The sequence below is a fragment of the Hesperophylax consimilis genome, chromosome 30 (assembly GCF_061612785.1).
Source record: "Hesperophylax consimilis isolate HC1 chromosome 30, BYU_Hcon_1.0, whole genome shotgun sequence".
Taxonomy (NCBI): Eukaryota; Metazoa; Arthropoda; class Insecta; order Trichoptera; family Limnephilidae; genus Hesperophylax; species Hesperophylax consimilis.
This window is the reverse complement of record NC_142865.1, coordinates 9,686,769-9,705,833: the sequence shown is the minus strand read 5'-3', so window position 1 is coordinate 9,705,833 and position 19,065 is coordinate 9,686,769. Positions and strand designations below refer to the sequence as shown.

General features: G+C 36.5%; 1 protein-coding gene across 1 annotated transcript in view; it reads right to left on the bottom strand.

The window, feature by feature from the left end:
• The window catches only part of Hmbs (porphobilinogen deaminase-like protein l(3)02640), a 42,465-nt gene extending 27,145 nt beyond the window's left edge, over positions 1–15,320 (bottom strand). The window contains exon 1 of the mRNA XM_089649726.1: positions 14,981–15,320. Coding sequence (XP_089505852.1) covers positions 14,981–15,031 — 51 coding nt within the window. The 5' untranslated portion in view covers positions 15,032–15,320. The remainder of the gene's footprint in view (positions 1–14,980) is intronic.
• Between the last annotated feature and the right edge of the window lie 3,745 nt (positions 15,321–19,065).

Below are 19,065 nucleotides of genomic sequence, written 5' to 3'. Positions count from 1 at the left end.
TATTACAATGGAAGATGCTCTGAGGAATTAGCGTCATTGATCCCTTCGGCACCGGTGCGTAGTCGGGATACACGCCAAACGCGCGCCCAACATTTGTACACGGTTGAAACTTGTCACATGAGAACGGGTCGCTTCTACGATTCGTTTTTAAGTTCAACAGCTCGGCTGTGGAACGAACTGCCGGCCTCTGTGTTTCTTCCCTCCTACAACATGGGACTCTTCAAGACCCATGTTCACTCCTTCCTCTCCACAAAAAGACCCTCCACACAGCATCCCCAAAGATGACATAGGCCCTGAGGGAAATTATTTTCTTCAGGGCCTCCTGTGTGGAGTTAATATAAAAAAAATATATATATTATTTTTTTAAAGTAGAGTTGATGGCCCGCTGAACAACTCTGTCTTAGCCCAGATTCCTTGCTGCATTTACAATCATACATTTATTTATTTACTAACAGACTTTGTCCAATTATAACATACTAGTAGACGTGTACCCGGGGTTGCTCGACTTTTCTCTACTTTCAAGAAATATAATTTTCATGTATTGTATATATATAAACCTTCCGGAAGTTATTCTCTAAATGATAGTGAAAACCCCCACCAAACTCGGTTGCATAGTTTAGAAGAACTAAGCGCACAAACAGACAGACACGGATAGTGACTTTGTTTTATACTATTTAGAGATACCAATGTATTGTCAATGTTTATTAGGAAACGGCCTGTAATCCCGTATTTACTTCATTATGATCTGGGTTGTTCCAGACTATTCCCGAACATTTTACAACATTCCAGAATGTTCTGGAACGTTGTGGAAAGCTCTCAAATACTATCGAATGTTCTATAAATTTCTAGAGGGCGAATCTTCCAGCCCTTATATCTTCAAAAGCACGCCCTTCAGGTAAAAACGGGAACCTTCTTCAAGGATGGGGGATAGAGGGCTACCACACCATATAACTCCCTTGATCGGGACTCGTTTCTATGTTTTAGCAACTCGCACATTGTACACAAAGTAAACACAAGAAGAAATTATACAATAATATGGGATAATTAAACAATAAAATTACAGTTATGACAAAAATAGTGCACGAAAAACAATAAATATAATGTCAAGTCAAGATAAGAACAAGGTTTTGATGGAGTTCACAACTTCTGCCACATAAATACAAAATATTACTTGCGTAATGACTAACAAAAATCATTAAGGACGGGTTGTTTCGGAGAATTTGAAGAATTCATCAAATTTCAACATTCATTTCCGGGTACTGTGAAAGTCCTATTCAAGTTCTGTTATTATATCATCATAGGCTAGTTGCATGAAAAAACTGAAAAAATAACAGAACTTGAAAAAATCTTTCACAGAACTGGAAAATTAACTTTGAAATTTGAAGATATTCTTCGAAACAGCCCGTCCTAAGACTTACACCAAAAAATTCAAGGGCCTGTCTTGAATTGACAAGTCAAGCCATTCTGGATATGGTGAATGGTATTCATAATGCTCATATTGAGACGGCATGTCTCACTTCACTGAGAATTCTGGGCTTTGTTCTTCGCACTGCAAGGAATTTTAGAGATAACCAGGTGCTTATAGTTTTATTTAATTCCTTAGTAAGGAGTAGACTTGAAAGTGGGTCAGTAATTTGGAGTCCACACCAGGTAAAGTATTCTCTCATGTTGGAGAGTCGTGGCTCTATCCTAATGACTCTCTTTTGGGTATGCTCGGAATGAACTATCTACGGGTCAGGAGGGATGTGCGCATTGCTACACATTTCTTCAGACTGATTCGTGGATGGTTTGAAAACTCGGTCATCATGGAGAGCATTCATTTCTATGTTCCCGATGGTTATCTACGTCACCAACAACATAGACTATTTTATCTCCCGGCCTGCAGAACTAACTTGCCAATGGTCATGCCTGTGGGGAGAGCAAACTTGCTGCTGACGAGAATCAATTCGGATATTGACATTTTTAGCATCAATGAAGCTTCCTTTAAAAGGCAAGCTCTATTATTAAGTAGTTGATATCAGTGGCGGCCAGCTAATATGCGCTCCGGAGCGCCGAACAACCAACAAAATTTCCGACATGGCTAATCACACTATGAAATTCGTTTCGGTTATAATATCTCATATAAAAGGTACACCTACTTATTAACAGACCGACTGTGATTTGTGCCTATGTTTGTAGCAGTTCATTTTTGATTGCGATCCAAAATTTGACTGCATTGTTCGCATATTCTGTGAACAGTCGAAAGCATGGGTACATACTATTCTTTGCGAATATTACAATATCAAGGACGGCGTCCGGAGCTTTACCACCACATCAGAAGGAACGGTTTGTTCAGTAGAAAGTTAAACTTTTTTTTTTATATTAACTCCACACAGGAGGCCCTGAAGAAAATAATTTCCCTCAGGGCCTATGTCATCTTTGGGGATGCTGTGTGGAGGGTCTTTTTGTGGAGAGGAAGGAGTGAACATGGGTCTTGAAGAGTCCCATGTTGTAGGAGGGAGGAAACACAGAGGCCGGCAATTCATTCCACAGCCGAGCTGTTGAACTTAACACAATGTTTGCGGGGGGTTTTTTAATCAATCTACGCTGTAAAGCGGGCAATTTTTATCATGTTCGCGCGCAAAATTCCGTTTCATGTAAAATAACTATAAGTTCTGAACTATTGATCAAATTTAAATAAAATTTTCAGTATTTTACCTTATTTGAAATTTTTTATCATGATCTGGTCACAAATTTTTATATTTTTGAAGAAACAATTACGATATATAAGTTTAAATTAAAAAAAATTGAAAAAACTGCACTTTTGTCGTATTGTCTATTTAGTCATTTTATGCACATTCAACAAAGTATATATATTTTTTTAAATACACACCACTAAACACTAATATTGTTTGAAAGTATGAAATCGTTGGAAACAATTCCCTTCATGTAAAGGTACATCATAGAATTTACACACGTACCGGGTTTTGCTAAGTATTTTGTGTACCGCGCACACACGACATCGCTTTCGCAGATTCTTATTTTTACCAGGGCCTTCAATCTTTTCCAATATATGTTTTCGCATATCCATCGATAGTCTTCCTGGAGGATCAGATTTTGAAGATTTTTTTTCGGATACCAGATGTTGATGGTGTTGGTTCCGGGTCTTGACTATTATCTGACGAAATCTGATCAGCCAGTGCTCTGCGATTTCCTTAAAAACTTGTTTATATTTTATTTTCCGTAAAAGAAATTACGGAATTGTACACAACAAATGAGTTGAATAATGCACAATTTATTATATACATCGCTAGACTTTTTGTCCATTTAGTGGTTTTTCGTAAAATAGAATAATACGAAAGATATTGGTCTGCTAGGTCAATGCCTTTCATATATTTATTGTAATCGATTATCATTACCGTAGTCCATTTTATAGGGTATTTTTTATGAAAAAATATCCCTTTATTATGTAACAAATAAATTTTCGAGCACAGCACACAAATACTTTGTACGAAATTTTTAAAGCGGAATGTAGACGGAAAAGAAAATAGAGAACGTCGTGAACGAAACAATATCGCTTTAACAATGAAGAAATATAAAGATTTAAAAAAAACGAAATATTTATCTTACAGTTATTTTATTTCAAGTGCATGTTTTATGACCACAGTCGGCCGGCCACCCGACTCAATTCCACGAATTGCCAGGTACCTAGTACACGTGTCACGAGAGCTGACGCATAATTTTTACTTCACAGAGTAACCAACATCATACGTTACTCGTAATATATTGTTACTCTAAGTGTACCTACAACGCATTTTGGCGTCTCCCGCACTTTACCAATAGTGTACAAATACGAAAAACGCTTTTAAGCGTCTCCCGCTCTCTACCAACAGTACGCAAAAGACGCTTTTAAGCGTCTCCCGCAAACAATGTGTTAAGAACGAATCGTAGAAGCGACCCGTTCTCATGTGACAAATGTCAACCGTGTACAAATGTTGGGCGCGCGTTTGGCGTGTATCCCGACTACGCACCGGTGCCGAAGGGATCAATGACGCTAGTTCCTCAGAGCATCTTCCATTGTAATACCGATAGAACAAGGACAGCATACCTACCTGACGCCTGTGCTCTAAAGATTGCAGTCCGTTTGTTAAGATTGGGGAATCTATCAAACGGACCGCCCGTTTTTGCACAGAGTCAAGGGTTTTTTCCAGGTATTCAGGGGCTCCGGACCAGAGATGGCTGCTAAATTCGACAGTAGGGCGCACTTGCGATTTGTACAGGGTCAGCAGTTGTGTACTATTAAAGTATCTGCGGGCCCTGTACAGTACGCCCAGCAAAAAAACTGTGATATTCTTGTCGATATCGTGTCTTCAATTTACCATCTGCTTTTTTTCAGCGAATGTTCCGCTTACAGCCTCCTTCGATATAAGCATACAAGATAAAACATGTCATTAAGAGATGAGTGATGTTCAGATTAGCTGTTATCAGTTTAGTCAGTTGTCGCCGTTTTCGGGCATTGTCTGCTCTACCTTTCTTGCTCTGCGAAAGTTTTGAAGTATAATTGCAGGTTATATCGATCATTTTTAATCAACTTTTTAATTAATAGCTATGTACCTTTATTTTATTTATTTTCTGACTTAATGTGGTACTCCGGTTAACCCCCACATATTTTGACCACCGGCCGCCACTGGTTGATATACCCATTGTTTATATTAATGTAAGAATTTTTATTACCAAATATATTTTAAAAACGCATTATCAATAATTTTGTAATGTTTTTAAAATGTTATTAATTTTTCAATTGTTATCAATGACTTAATTTTTAGAGTCTAGTGGCAGGGATATTGAAAGGAATGAGTTGCAACAAAGTCTATCAGTGATGTTCTTTAATAACTGACAGAAGTTTATATGTTTGCATCAATACACACAATGTTTGTGCGACCTACAAGTCCCGTAATAAAACAAATAAAAGTATTGGGTATTTGTTAATAATATAATATGTAAACAGTGTGCGGAAACTCGTTGTACAAGCAGGAAAAATCGATCGATTTTGAGGTACGAGGTTTTTGATTTGTGCTTTGGTTTTCGAGTAAATCGAGTCCAAATTTGGAGTTTTTTTAAATCGATCGGTATTTGTCAATATCAGCTGCTTTTAAAATATATTAAGGCGATGCACTACGTCTTGTAATATTTTAAATTGAGCCGCTATCAATATCAACCCTTACTTAGATGGCGATAAGGTTTAAATTCCCGCTTAACACCATCCGCCTGTTTTGATTTATGCAAGAAAAAAACATGGCCAAAAAGTGCCTTTTATTTTATTTTGTGGATGTTCAGGCATAAATATTTATTTTCTTAATTTGCCACATTATACAATAAAATCATAATCGAAAATGGGTTCATAAGTAGATTTTGAGCTTTAAAGCAGTTTTCATAGTCCTATACATTATTTTTTTCTGAGCTTATAAAAAGACTTATATAAAAAAATACTCGATTATTTCAAAGGCCAAGATGTATTCTACTCGCAGTATTTAATTAAAGCATCTGAAACATTTCTAGGCGACCAAATTTTCAAACCAAAAACACATGATTTTGCATTACTACGTATGGCATCGCCTTAAAGCGTAGACCCGGCAACACAAGTTTTTTTTTGTAAATCGAAATGTTCAGATTGAAAAAAAAAGTATATTTGAGTATGTGATGTGAATTCACCAGTTTCTCGCTTGTACTATGAGTTACCGGACACGGTGTAAACACTTTTGAATATGTTACATAGCATTAAAGTGGGTCATTTCATTGCCTAAGGCTGTGTTTCAAGTGTCCTTTCTAATTATATTACCGTGCAATATACATTCAATCATTTTTTCTTACAATACATATAAATAAATAAAAATGCCAATATACATGCACAGAAGCCAGCAAGAATAAAATAGAAAAAAAATAAAAAAATTTACTAAAAGAATTCTATTTTAAAATGTATTTTAAAAGTAAAAAAAATTTATTTAGTTCGATTGAGGATTGTACCTTCCTTTCCAGGGACTTGAGTCAACCGCACTAACAACCTTGCCAAATGCCGATCGGGTAGGACCGATTTATTTCGTATATTTACTGCTGTGATGTCTTGCGATTTCAGAAAAATGTATTTATGTCCGCGTATGTGTATGCGATTGCCACTTAAAGTTATAGAATGCATTGTGATCGACGATGAGTCCATCCGCCGAGTTTCAGCTCTATCGGATGTCAAAGCGGATTAATTTCTGCTTCCAAGATTTACATTCAATCATTCCCGAGAGCAAAAGTGAAATTCAATAGATGTATTTTTAAAATATATTGGATGCTGTAATAAAAATTTCTTTTCCCAATTTTTAAAATGCGTTTTATAATCACGAATGCACAATCATGTAAATCAAATACTTGAGTCGGGCCATGTTCAGAATAATAATAATAATACTTGGATGACTTGCATAGCGCCGTTTTTGTGCAAAAACACCTCAAGGGCACCCCTACACCATAGATGGAGAATTTCCCTCAGGCCACCGTAGTACAAGTGCTAAATATGTTTTATTTTATTTTCAACTTAATATCATGTAATTTATTTAGATGTACGCTTTTATATGGCAGACAGAGTATTGCAATCACCGCTCTGTTCAGCTGAAATAAACAAACATTATTACTATAACCTCTTTCGCTATTCTATGCAAATCATTGACACTGTCTGCAAACAGTTTGGTATTGTATTTTTGATGTTAGAATAAAGATTTAATTCAACTTTGAATAAAACAATAGTGTCAGACGTAAGCAGGCGTGAATTCAAACATACATTTTGATTTGATTAGAATTGAACAGACAAACTTGTTATTGTAGTTTTATTTGAACGGAAAATGTAAAATGGTCGTACCAAAAAAAACTACAGATAAATTTTCGTATGAGCCAGAATCTCATTGTTAGATATGTAACCGTTTAGTAAAAGATAAAAATATTTAATCAGAGCAATACCTCTACGTGTCTCTAAGGAGCAGTGGCGGCTAGCTCTACGAGAGTAGAAAACTTCAGTCAATCTAAAAACAATTATTATGAACCGATAATAATATCATCGAAAATCAAAGCCAATAAGAGTTATAAAAGTAATACTATGAAAGTATTAAGTGAAATTCAACATCACAGCGTCGCTATGGGCCACGGACCTACTACGCCCGGCTTTGCACGATCTTAAAGGAGAGGCTACGAATAATTATTGACTCCGCGAGATTACAACAGCGCCTGGCCTTGTGATATCTTACTTGGCCTGCGCCTCATGCGCAGCGCGCTCATCCGCTCTCTGTCTGCCGACCAGGTCAATCATACTTTCAGCTCTCTTACTTCACACTGGAGTACTAGGAAGACTCAACGTCTTCCCCTACATCTACAAGTTCGGTCTCCACCAACGCCGTGTTGAGCCATCGCCTCGACACTCCACCATCGTTGGTGGATCTTCGACCCGGAGAATTCACCGTCGACTACATCCACCAACTGCGTGAGCATCAGTCCGAATTCATTTCGCAACTACACTGACTCAATAAACCCTGTGACTTCACAACCTCTTTTATTCGTCTCCTTCCCACATTCGCTTAACATTTCACGCTCGTATTGAAAAGATCTGTAAATCAGCCACTAAGATGTTTGGTTTTGTCATACACAATTCGAAAGACTTGAACAACCTTGCAGTAATAAGGCTGCTTTACTTTAGCTTAGTGCCTAGCATTCTCGAGAATAGATCTCAGGTATGGGGGCCAGAGGACACTGTCAATGTACTAATGTTCGAGAAGATACAAAAAAAGTTTTTACGATACCTCTACATGAGAGAGTTTGTTTATTACCCATGGCTGTTTCCAACAGCATTTATCTTGGGAATGCTGGGTGTATGCAGCCTTAGTTCCAGAAGGGATGTTGCATTACTCCTGATAGCGTATAAGCTTCTAAACGGTTTAGTATCAATACCAGAAATTCTGGCTAAAATAGGATTCTATGTACCGGATAATTTTGCACGAGGCTGCCAACACAGGCTTTTGATTCTTCCTAGGTGCAGAACTAACTTACGAATGGTGATGCCCTTGGGAAGAATCACTAGGTTAATTAACTGCCTCGCAGGAAATGTGGATATTTTCCACATGTCCTACAACGTATTTAAACGTGAAATATTATTATTCAAGACTTAACATTGTAAACCTAAATTTGAAACTTTTTCTTTGTCCCACTTGTAAATGTATTTGTTATTTACTTTTTTGTAAATTTTAATTATCGATATTGCAATGTTCTGGTTTATACTGTTTTTGCAAATAAACAAAGCCGCCACTGCTAAGGAGCGATACTTGGTCATGCCCAGGATATAAATAGACGGGTATAGCCAAGGATATCCATAGACGCAAAAATAAATCTCTTTGAAAATTTTTGTCAACTCTTCCAATGCACAAAATGTACGTTAGTTTGTGCGGGGCCCAAATGATTGAATTTAACTCCAATTTACTTAAGACTAGTGTGTTATATAATAGCCTCAGCATTTAGGCGTTGTAAAACGAATATGAATTTCTAATTACGAAGCTAAGAAGCTTGAATGCTCCGCTAACCAAATAGTTGATGTGCTGGTGAAAAGTTAATTCACTGTCATAAATAACCCCAAGATCTTTGATTTGGTTTGAGCATTCGAAAATAACTTCATTAAATTCATAATCAAAAACATACGGATTCTTTGATCTTGTATATGAGACGATATTGCATTTAGGTGAACAGAAGCTTAGGCTGTTTATTTTGGCAAAGTTTGAGACACGGTCAATATCACATTGAAGAAGAACGCAGTCAAGAAGGTTTTTTAATTGAACGATACAGTTTCGAGTCATTGCAAAAAGTAAATATCAGTTATTTTTTTGTCGGGGACTCTTTCATCTTTGGGGATGTGAGATTTGAGGGTCTTCTTGAGGAGAGAAAGGCTTGAACATGGGTCTTGAAGACAACTAGGAGGGAAAAAACATAGAAGCCGGGAAGTTGCTTGGTGTAACTATAAGTGACCAGCTCAGGTACGGGGGCTCCATCGAAGCCAGAGTAAAGTTGGCCTCTCAGAAGCTGGGCGTACTGTACAGGGCCCGCAGATACTTTAATAGTACACAACTGCTCACCCTGTACAAATCGCAAGTGCGCGTTACTGTCGAATTTGTCAGCCATCTCTGGTCCGGAGCCCCTAAATACCCGAAAAAAACCCTTGACTGCAAAAACGGGCGGTCCGTTTGATAGATTCCCCAATCTTAACAAACGGACTGCAATCTTTAGAGCACAGGCGTCAGGTAGGTATGCTGTCCTTGTTCTATCGGTATTACAATGGAAGATGCTCTGAGGAACTAGCGTCATTGATCCCTTCGGCACCGGTGCGTAGTCGGGATACACGCCAAACGCGCGCCCAACATTTGTACACAGTTGACACTTGTCACATGAGAACGGTCGCTTCTACGATTCGTTCTTAAGTTCAACAGCTCGGCTGTGGAACGAACTGCCGGCCTCTGTGTTTCCTCCCTCCTACAACATGGGATTCTTCAAGACCCATGTTCACTCCTTCCTCTCCACAAAAAGATCCTCCACACAGCATCCCCAAAGATGACATAGGCCCTGAGGGAAATTATTTTATTCAGGGCCTCCTGTGTGGAGTTAATATAAAAAAATTTAAAAAAAGATGCCTGTGTTCTAAAGATTGCAATCTGTTTATTAAGAGAATCTACGAAACGGACTACTTCCTCTTCCTTCCTCTTTGTAACCTTTTCCCCTCGTCGTCACAACATGCCCAAACTGGAGATTCCATAGTTCCAATGGCTCTGGGAAGTATAAACTATTATGCGGTATTCACATTAATTTTAATGTTCAAATACCAGAAATTTAATATTTTTTTACACACATTCTAAATGATTGCATTTAATGACATTCCAATGAAATAAATCATTAAAATAAAGTAAAAGTTATTTAATGATATGCACACAATGAAATTTTAATTAATTAATTAATTTAGAATGTGTGCGATATATAGGGGAAAGTAATGAAAAAGGGAAAGGAGAAGTATGTGCGAATACCTGGCTGTAAAGATCTAATCGCTAAACACACTATAAAACAGGGTGATTTAGGTTCGTAATTTTTGGATTGGGGATTATGATATTCCAATTATAGGTGTGTTGTGAGGCAGAAGGTAGTGGGGAAGGGAAGGAAATGGGGGAGAGGAGAGTTGATAAGTGCCTAACTATTCAGATCTGGTCACCAAACACGGCTAAAGCTAGATCACCATTCAGAATCTAAACGGTTGAAATAGCTGGAAATGGCTATAGGCATGTTTGGTGACCATATCTGAACAGCCAGGTACTTCCCCACCTTCCTCTTCTCATCTCTTTCCCACCCCTCTACCCTCTAGCATCATAACATACCCCAATTGGGGATGCCATAATCTAACTGGCTCCAAACGGTTGGGAGCATAAAATATTAAAAAATTTATTGACACAACAACATTTCTTTTAATAACTTTTGAAAGTTATACCAATCGATGTAATATATCATTAAAGATGAAGACAGAGATCACAGGTTAGATTTGCAGTTGATACTGTTATCTTTTTATTTTTCTGTTTCACGTTTCATTTAGATTTATTAGTATTATCTTCTTTATCAATAACAAAAAATATTTCATTCGATACTGACAGTACGTAGCACACTCTTGTTGTCTACAAAAGAGAATAACGCAGATTTTAAATAAGTAGATTAACTTGACAATAATATTATATTTTCCATAAAATACGGGTTTTGGCCTTGCCTGAAAAAATAACTTAAAGTTGGCCAGGCCAAGTTTAAAATTAACATTTAAAGTGTGTATTACAACATAAGTATATAGGCGTACATGCTTGCCAGTCACATGATAATTCAGTCACATGCTTGTAACACAAGCATGTGTTAATTAAACAATTTAAAAAAAATTATTTGAACATATTATATATGAACAATAAATTAATTAAAAAATACACAAATACTTCCTTAGAATGCCTACCTAGGCCAACATTACTGGATAACTATGAAATGAAAAAAATATTAATGCTGTCCACCGTGAAAAATTGAAAACTTTCACTGTTACAAGTGTGATACCTTTATCAATTAGGATAATTTTCTGTTTGTTGCATGACAACATTATGTAAAGCTTTTTTAATTATTTATTTGGTTACCGCCATAGACATATGAATATTAGTAGACCTGCCCTAAGTGATTAAAAGCGTATTATCCCCACTCCCCATACCGGTTCCATTGAGCCGGCTGGGCTCGCATATGGCCTCAAGTGAAATTTGAAAACGTGACGTCATCATTCTTGTGCGAACTATGGTCGAGGCATCATCGGTTCATTTTACGAAATAACACGGCAAAATGTTGACTTGTGATATGAAAACTTGTAAAAATAGATGTGAAAAAGAGAATAAACCCAATTGTCGTATTACATTCCATAAGTAAGCATTATTTTACTTTATTTTAAGCTTATTCACACCGTATTATATGGATCAGTTTTAGAAACATATACTATCACATCACAATGTAGCGATTCTCAAGTGTGCTCATCGTTGTTTACTGGGGTAAGTAAATTATGAGACATTTGTAAAAGTGTCTTAACTAAATACTCTGAAACTAACTACGACTCTGAAAATAGAAGCTGCCTTACTTTGCCGAATTTGGACTTCGCAAATTAGTTCATAACGTGGCGAGTAATTTGCGCTCCCATGTAGAAATGTCTATTCATTCAAAAGCAGATTTTACTTTTAAGAACTAAATGGTGATATTATAATGCGAGATGCCTATTTACTGTCAGATTGATTTATTGACGAATCACAGTCAGCCTTACTCCCTTCGTTCTTCAACAGTTGATTTTACCCCTCGCCATTATCTTCTCGTCTATTAATTCCTATGTCTGTGGTTACCGCAAAAAAGTATCAACTGTCGGTAATTTGGGGAATGTTGTGTTGTTAAAAATTAATGCTAGAAGAAGTCATGGACACCTGAGGAATACACGGTTAGATAGAGTGAATCAAGTATTTGAGCACAAGTTATGTCAAGAGTATATTACATGAGAAAATGTACATAGCAAAGAGTGTATGCCAAGGCAGGGTTGTGTGGCAGGCAGTCCATCTTCTCTGCCTTCCCCTGAAAGGTAGAAAAGGTCACTATTTGTGTTCTTGTTCTTCTAAACTATGCAACGGATTTTGATAGGGTTATCAATATCATTTAGAGAATTTCTTCCGGAAGTTTTTTTATATATATAATCCATGCATATTGTATTTATAGAAAGTAGAGAATAGTCAAGCTACGCCGGGTACACGTCAGCTAGTTCTATACAGTGGTACCTCGACATACGAGTTTAATTCGTTCCGCAACCTTGTTCGTATCTTGAATTACTCGTATATCGATGCAGATTTCCCCATACAAAACAATTAGACTACCATTAATCCGTTCCAACCCCCAAAATGTCACCCCAGTTATTTTTGTTACGTGGTTTTGAATAATAAAAACGTATTTATAAATGACAAATATTTATTGTACAAAAACAAAAAAGAGAATGTAAATAAATTAGATATCCTTACTGGTCTTTGCCTTTTTCGCTACATTTTTCTCGCTTTCACCTGTAGGCCGTTTAGAAAAAAACATGTCCAAGGAGGTTTGTTTCTTCCTCCATCTCAGAATGTTCCGGAAATAAGTTAGGCAAGTGTCATTAAAAAAATCAGATGCACGACCTGTTGCAACTTTTTCTGGGTGTTTCTTTTCCACGAACTGTGAAACTCTCTCCCACATTCCTAAGATCTCCTTTATCTCACTTGTAGAAATAACCTCCTAACAAGGAGTGGTGTTGGGTGGTAGGTAGAGAACCTTTATAAATTTGAACTCCTCGAGGATGTCACCTTCGAGGTTTGGTGCATGAGCAGGGGCATTGTCGAGGATGAGAAGGGCTTGCACGGGTAGGTTTTTTTGCACGCGTGCTACCGGCCGACCTGCTAAACCGAACTCGTATCTTGAATTTCGCTCGTAACTCAAAGCAAAAAATCACTCGCTCGCCGGCTCGTATCTCGAAAAACTCGTATGTTGGGGCACTCGTATGCAGAGGTACCACTGTATATGTATTTTAGACTTTGAATTGTTGTCGATATATGGAACGAATAAGCTTTAGTAACAAATATGATACAATGGTAATAGTCTCATTGTATGAACAGAAGGTGAACCTGAATTAATGTGTGTCCATTGGTAAATTTGTAATTAATTTTGTCTAATACGGCCAAGGTTACTTGGACCATAGAAATATTTAGCAACACAGGATTTAACAATCTATATCAGATATACACAACCATTTTATTTTTTAAAAGAAAGGCAAATATTCCCGGGTTAGGTTGGTGAAATAGAGCAAAAATCTATCAACAAATGCTTTAGTTGCTTTAGATAGATACACTGTTAATTTTCTCATAGCGATAACATATTAAATAACAGAACAAAACGTGTTTTAAATAATTTTCGGAGCTTACTTTGCGATTTTTTTCTATCGAGGGAATTTCATATAATTAACATTTCGGCATAACAAATGTATAAATATTATCTTCAAAAAATAACTTTTTTTTTGGAACTTAAAACTTAAAGAGTTAACGAGAAACTTGTTTTAAATCGGTAGAAAGGTATGCGGGGCCTTAACGAATAACCTGACAATATTTGAAAATCTCCCACTACCACCACATTAAGCGGAAAGTGTTGCTTGTGTTGTGATGGAGGACTAGACGGAACCCAAACACGATGCCAACTCAGCCACTGACCGGTCCAATATTTCGAAAACAATAATAATACTTGAATTTTAAATTTTATTTTTTTTTGTCAGTGGTGTTACGTCATTCTTAATTGGGGTATCTTCCGAAGCTTAAAGAAGCGGCGAGGGAAGGATTTGTGAAATAGGAAGGTTGGGAAGTATCCGGATATTCATAACTGGTCACTTAAGACAGCTAAAGTGATTTCAAGCAAGGTTTTAATTCGAAATGGTAGTCTTTCACCAGGGCGGTAATGAAAGTATTTAACATTTTGTAATGCTTATACACAAAATTATTGTTTACATCATAAAGACTAGTGATTATTATAGAAACGAGCCTAGTAGTTCACAGTGGATCTCTGATACCAACCCTAACATATCAGTGAGGTATGGAGCTGGTAGAGGAAGGACACAAGTAGACAATCCTGTAGAAATGAGATTCTTAAGGTTTATGTGTGATAAAATCATCTACAACAACCGTACTACATATGTGAAGTCAAATGAAATGTAAAGGTAGGCAATGAACAAGATTGGGAAAGGGACACTTAGATGATGAAGTTTGAGAGACGTAGAATGGAGGAAACAGTATAAGGAGAATAGAAAAGAATTCACAAAGACATGGCATGAACAATTGAATCTAATACTTGAGTAGGGTTACGTCAAGATTGAGAATTTGGAAGATATTATATTAATGAGAATGAAGCAAGGATTGTATGGGGATTATATATTGAATAAAAGGTTAAAATGATCTAACCTACAAATTATCACTAAGCCTAATAAAACGTGACTTATTATAAGCAGGCCTATCTTCTGTCTACCCCTCCAGGGAAACGGCGTGATGATTAATTAGTTAGTTAGTTCATAGAAGTTCTTGATTTACAAGTTTTCATAAAATAAAACCAATAGGTAAGTATGTATGTCAATGGAACTACAGGCTAGCAAAAATTAATGACAGGTCGTAGGTCAACTATAATTACAATAATATGACAGTAAACGTTATTAATTAAAGCAAAATGAAGTCTAGAATACTCGTGGAAACGTTGGCGATTAATGCCAATTCATTGGCAGCCAGCATTCGTGCTACCAAACCGGATTTAAAAGGTTTTGAGAAAATTGCATAACCGTAACGTCAAACCTCTTCAACATCGAAATTTTGATTGAAAAATAAACGTAGAAATGTCTCACCTGACTTTTTCTGGAACCCACTTTCACAACATGAACTTCTTTATCACTCATTTTGATAATATAATTCGCCTTTGGTTATTATTACTGGACACGGTTATCTAACAAACTTAGCGCGCGAAAAATATATCTCGATGCGAATTCGTAAGAGAAACGGGTTATCAAATTGTGTAATAAAAACCCATTTAAAAGCGTGTGGGATTAACGAATTTTAGTTTTTCGTGTAGCTGGAGGACGGAGGTTGGTTTAATTCGCAGTCACCAACACTGTGGAGCACTGCGTTTACGATAAAAGTCGTGTGAAGACTGGGGACTGGGACGTCAACCGCACAAGTGGTCAGGTGGCCATGTTGAAATCGACTGATGCACGTCAGATATCAAAGGCCACAGCTGAGGTTTGGTGCGCATGTCAAAAATACGATATGTGATAAGAAAAATCGTTTTATTTTTATGTGATAAGAGTTTCAGCATCGCTATGGCATTTCCAATTTGGACCATTTTGAGAATTTTTTTACACTAAAGACGAAGGGAAAGATATTGAGCTGATTACGTTTTCGGAAACTATTAATTTAGTTTGTAGGTACTTATTATATGCTTTTGTCAGTATTATTTTATTGAAAAGAACCGTTCAAATAATATAACACCTTGTATGGAATATTCATAGATTAAATTAAATGGTCAGAATAATGAATATTGTCAGGTATGATAAGGATTGGTTAGGTTAGGTTAAACCTTCTTCACATTAATTTGACTTCCTCGCAAATCGGCGAACATTAAAATTTTTCATGACTTTCATATTTTTCTTATCTAAAGATATAAGTATTATTAGATAAGAAAAATTGAATATCATTATAATAATTATGTTTATCTAACGGTATAACACGTGCGTTGTGAACGTACGATTTGGGTTTTGATTCTATTATAAAACTTTCATAATTTCTTAATCTAGATTCTAGATACGTAATCTCGATCTAGATTATTATCACAATTGCATCACAGAACACATGTCCGTTTTGCAAAGATTGATTATATGGTGTTACGCCGTGTTTTGCTTTCTTCTCATTTATCCAGCGTTTCAAACAGCCTTTCTATGTCCATATTCAGGGCAAATGTGAAGATTGTGGTGACTGTGTTTATTTGTGTAGAAGTAGTACCGTGCTGACCGCTTTCAACCTGTGGTTTTGGGTTCATTTTGTAACTGTCTGAAAATAAACTAACTCTACACATCTCCGTCTTAGCACACACTCCATGTTTATTTCGAATTCTCGTTAATACGTGGTTTAACAACACCCCAGGAATCTTATTTCTACAGCCTTCAGTCTGATTTTGTCTTTCCTCTACCAATTTTAAATATAAATACCGCACAGCCAGTGGGACTGTAGCATCTCCAAATCGGACTTGTTTTGAGGCTAAAGGGTGTGGTAAGGGGAAGGAAATGTGTATGAAGTACCTGGGTATACATATCTGCCAACACGGCCAAATTCAGGGCGATACTGAACGTATGTACCTCTCTATAATATCGATGCTACAAAAAGTGTTAAAAATAAAGTTAGTACTTACTTACTTATATTTTTGCCAAAATTAATTTGAGTTATTGCATCCGTACAGCAGTGGTGCGAGGCATATAGAGAAAGTTACGAACTACGTCACTCGAGGTAACTTCACTAACCGGACGTAACGTATAATATATAAAAGGTACAAACCATTTTCTGGGAATTTAATGGTAATTACCGAAATGCTATTACCCTTTTAGTTCAAATTAATGATCTGTCTCACAAGCTGATTTATTGAAATTATTCGTGAATATACGTAACAGCCTTGATTTAAAAAAAACTGGTTCAGGTACTTACTTAAATAATATAAAATGGTTAAGGTATTCACTGAAGAAATAAATTGCTTTGAAGTGTAAAATCTCCTATTTGCAAACCTTTTTTCGTATTTGCTTTATTGTATTTTTTATTAGGTACAATGCTTTATACATTTTAAAACATTGTTTGATAATGTGGGCTTCACTGGGTGCTTTACCCGTGCTGTATAATGTGCCAAATTAAGTTTTCAGACACTGATCCGAAAGCATTTTATTATTTGTGCCTGAGCTTTACAAAAGAAAACGAAATATGATGGTAAAAATAGTTTTTTTTGCATAGTTCTTTACAGGTGGCCGATGTCGAATGATAAGCAATATATTATAAGCATATATATGGTAAATGCCACCACTCACCACCAGCGTAAAGCTGCCAGTACACGTTGGGCCAATGTTGCGCTGGATTAAAATAAGACACTGTTGACTGTTCACTCGTTGGCCTGCATTTGTGATGTGATGGTGATGATTGTGATGGGCCAGTGTTTGGCCAATGCGCTGGGCCGATTCTGCATTAGCCATTTGGTCAAGACGAATGTGGAAACTATCGCAGCCGTGGCAATTTATTTGTACAGCACGTTTAATTATTACCTGTTCACCATAGATTAAATTATACTAGACACGGCATATTCATTTAAAAAATAACCCCAACACAATTTTGGTTTGGTTCACGTGCACATTTATGAAAAGGCCCATGCATTGTGTCGCAATGCACTGTGCATTGCGTTTTACCTTTTGTTGGTCTAGAGTTAAGATATTTTGCTTCTCAGCTATGCTGGGCAAGTTCATTTTTACAATCACAAAAATAACCCAGTTCCAAATATTTTAGATTGTACCTACCGTGGACTTTATTTAAGAAAATGTAATTTTCGCGACAACTCAAGTGTGTGTGATTTATTTGGTATGCATTTTGCATTTTGCTAATCAGGGTTGTATTAAGTCGTCATTGCCTTTCGGGTAATATCTGCTTCGCCTTTTAGATTTTTTGCAGAAGAATTGAGAAGAAAGCGTGACAAGATTCACAAATATTGTAAAAACAATCCCAATGATCACGAAGCTCTCCTATTCTATAAACGATACAGAAATGCTTGTAAAAAATAACTTCTTAATCCAGAGAAGATTACTATAGGAAGCAAATAGAGGAAGCTGCTGATGACAATAAAAGAATTTGGAATACGTCAAAGAAACATGCTATACCGAAAAAATGACCACACCCATAAACAACTGAAAATCCAGAAAAAATCGCAAATCACTTCAATCAATTCTTCTCCACAATCGGATCAGACCTAGCAAATAATATCTCAAAAATAATCTAAAAATAATCTTGCAAATAATATCTCACTCGTTAATCTCAGATATAAATCTTTTAAACTTACTCCAACACAAGAACAATAAATTACTAAAATCATCACGTCACTCAAAAATACACACTCCACGGGAATTGACAACATACCCACAAAACTAATCAAACATCTCAAACCAATCATCGCTAAACCTCTTGAACATATCACATTTCTAAGTTTTCAAACTGGCCTTTTTCAAAACACACTAAAAAATTCAACGATTATTCCTATCTTTAAATCAGAGGACAGATCATCCGTGAATAACTATAGACCAATATCCATGCAATAACTATAGTCCGATCTCAAAAATAATTGAAAAAACGGCAAAACGAAGGCTATATAAGTTTCCTGAAGATAATGAAATCCTGTGAAGTAGTCAGTACGGCTTCCGTTAAAGTCGTAGTGCCTCAGATGCAGTTGCAGCTTTTACTAAATCAGTCTCTGATAATCTTGATAAAGGCCGCAAAACCCTTGCTGTTTTCTTGGATCTTGCTAAAGCCTTTGATACTGTATCTCACTGCGTGCTTCTGAAAAAACTCTTGCAGATAGGAATTAAAGGTATTCCCCTCAAATGGTTTGAGAGCTATCTAACAAAAAGGTCCCAGTCAACTATCATCAACTCCGCCAAAGAGCATAGAAGTACTAGTTTACCAATCACCTATGGTGTTCCCCAAGGCAGTGTTTTAGGCCCACTTCTCTTTCTGATATATATTATTAACACGCTATGCAATTTAGATACTGGTTGCACTCTACTATCATTTGCCGATGATATCGTTATCGTGTTTGAAGATGAAAATTGGAATGCAACCATTGAAAAAGCAAACTTTGGCATAAATAAAGTAAAACAATGGCTAGATGCCAACCTCCTCACTCTCAATATTGATA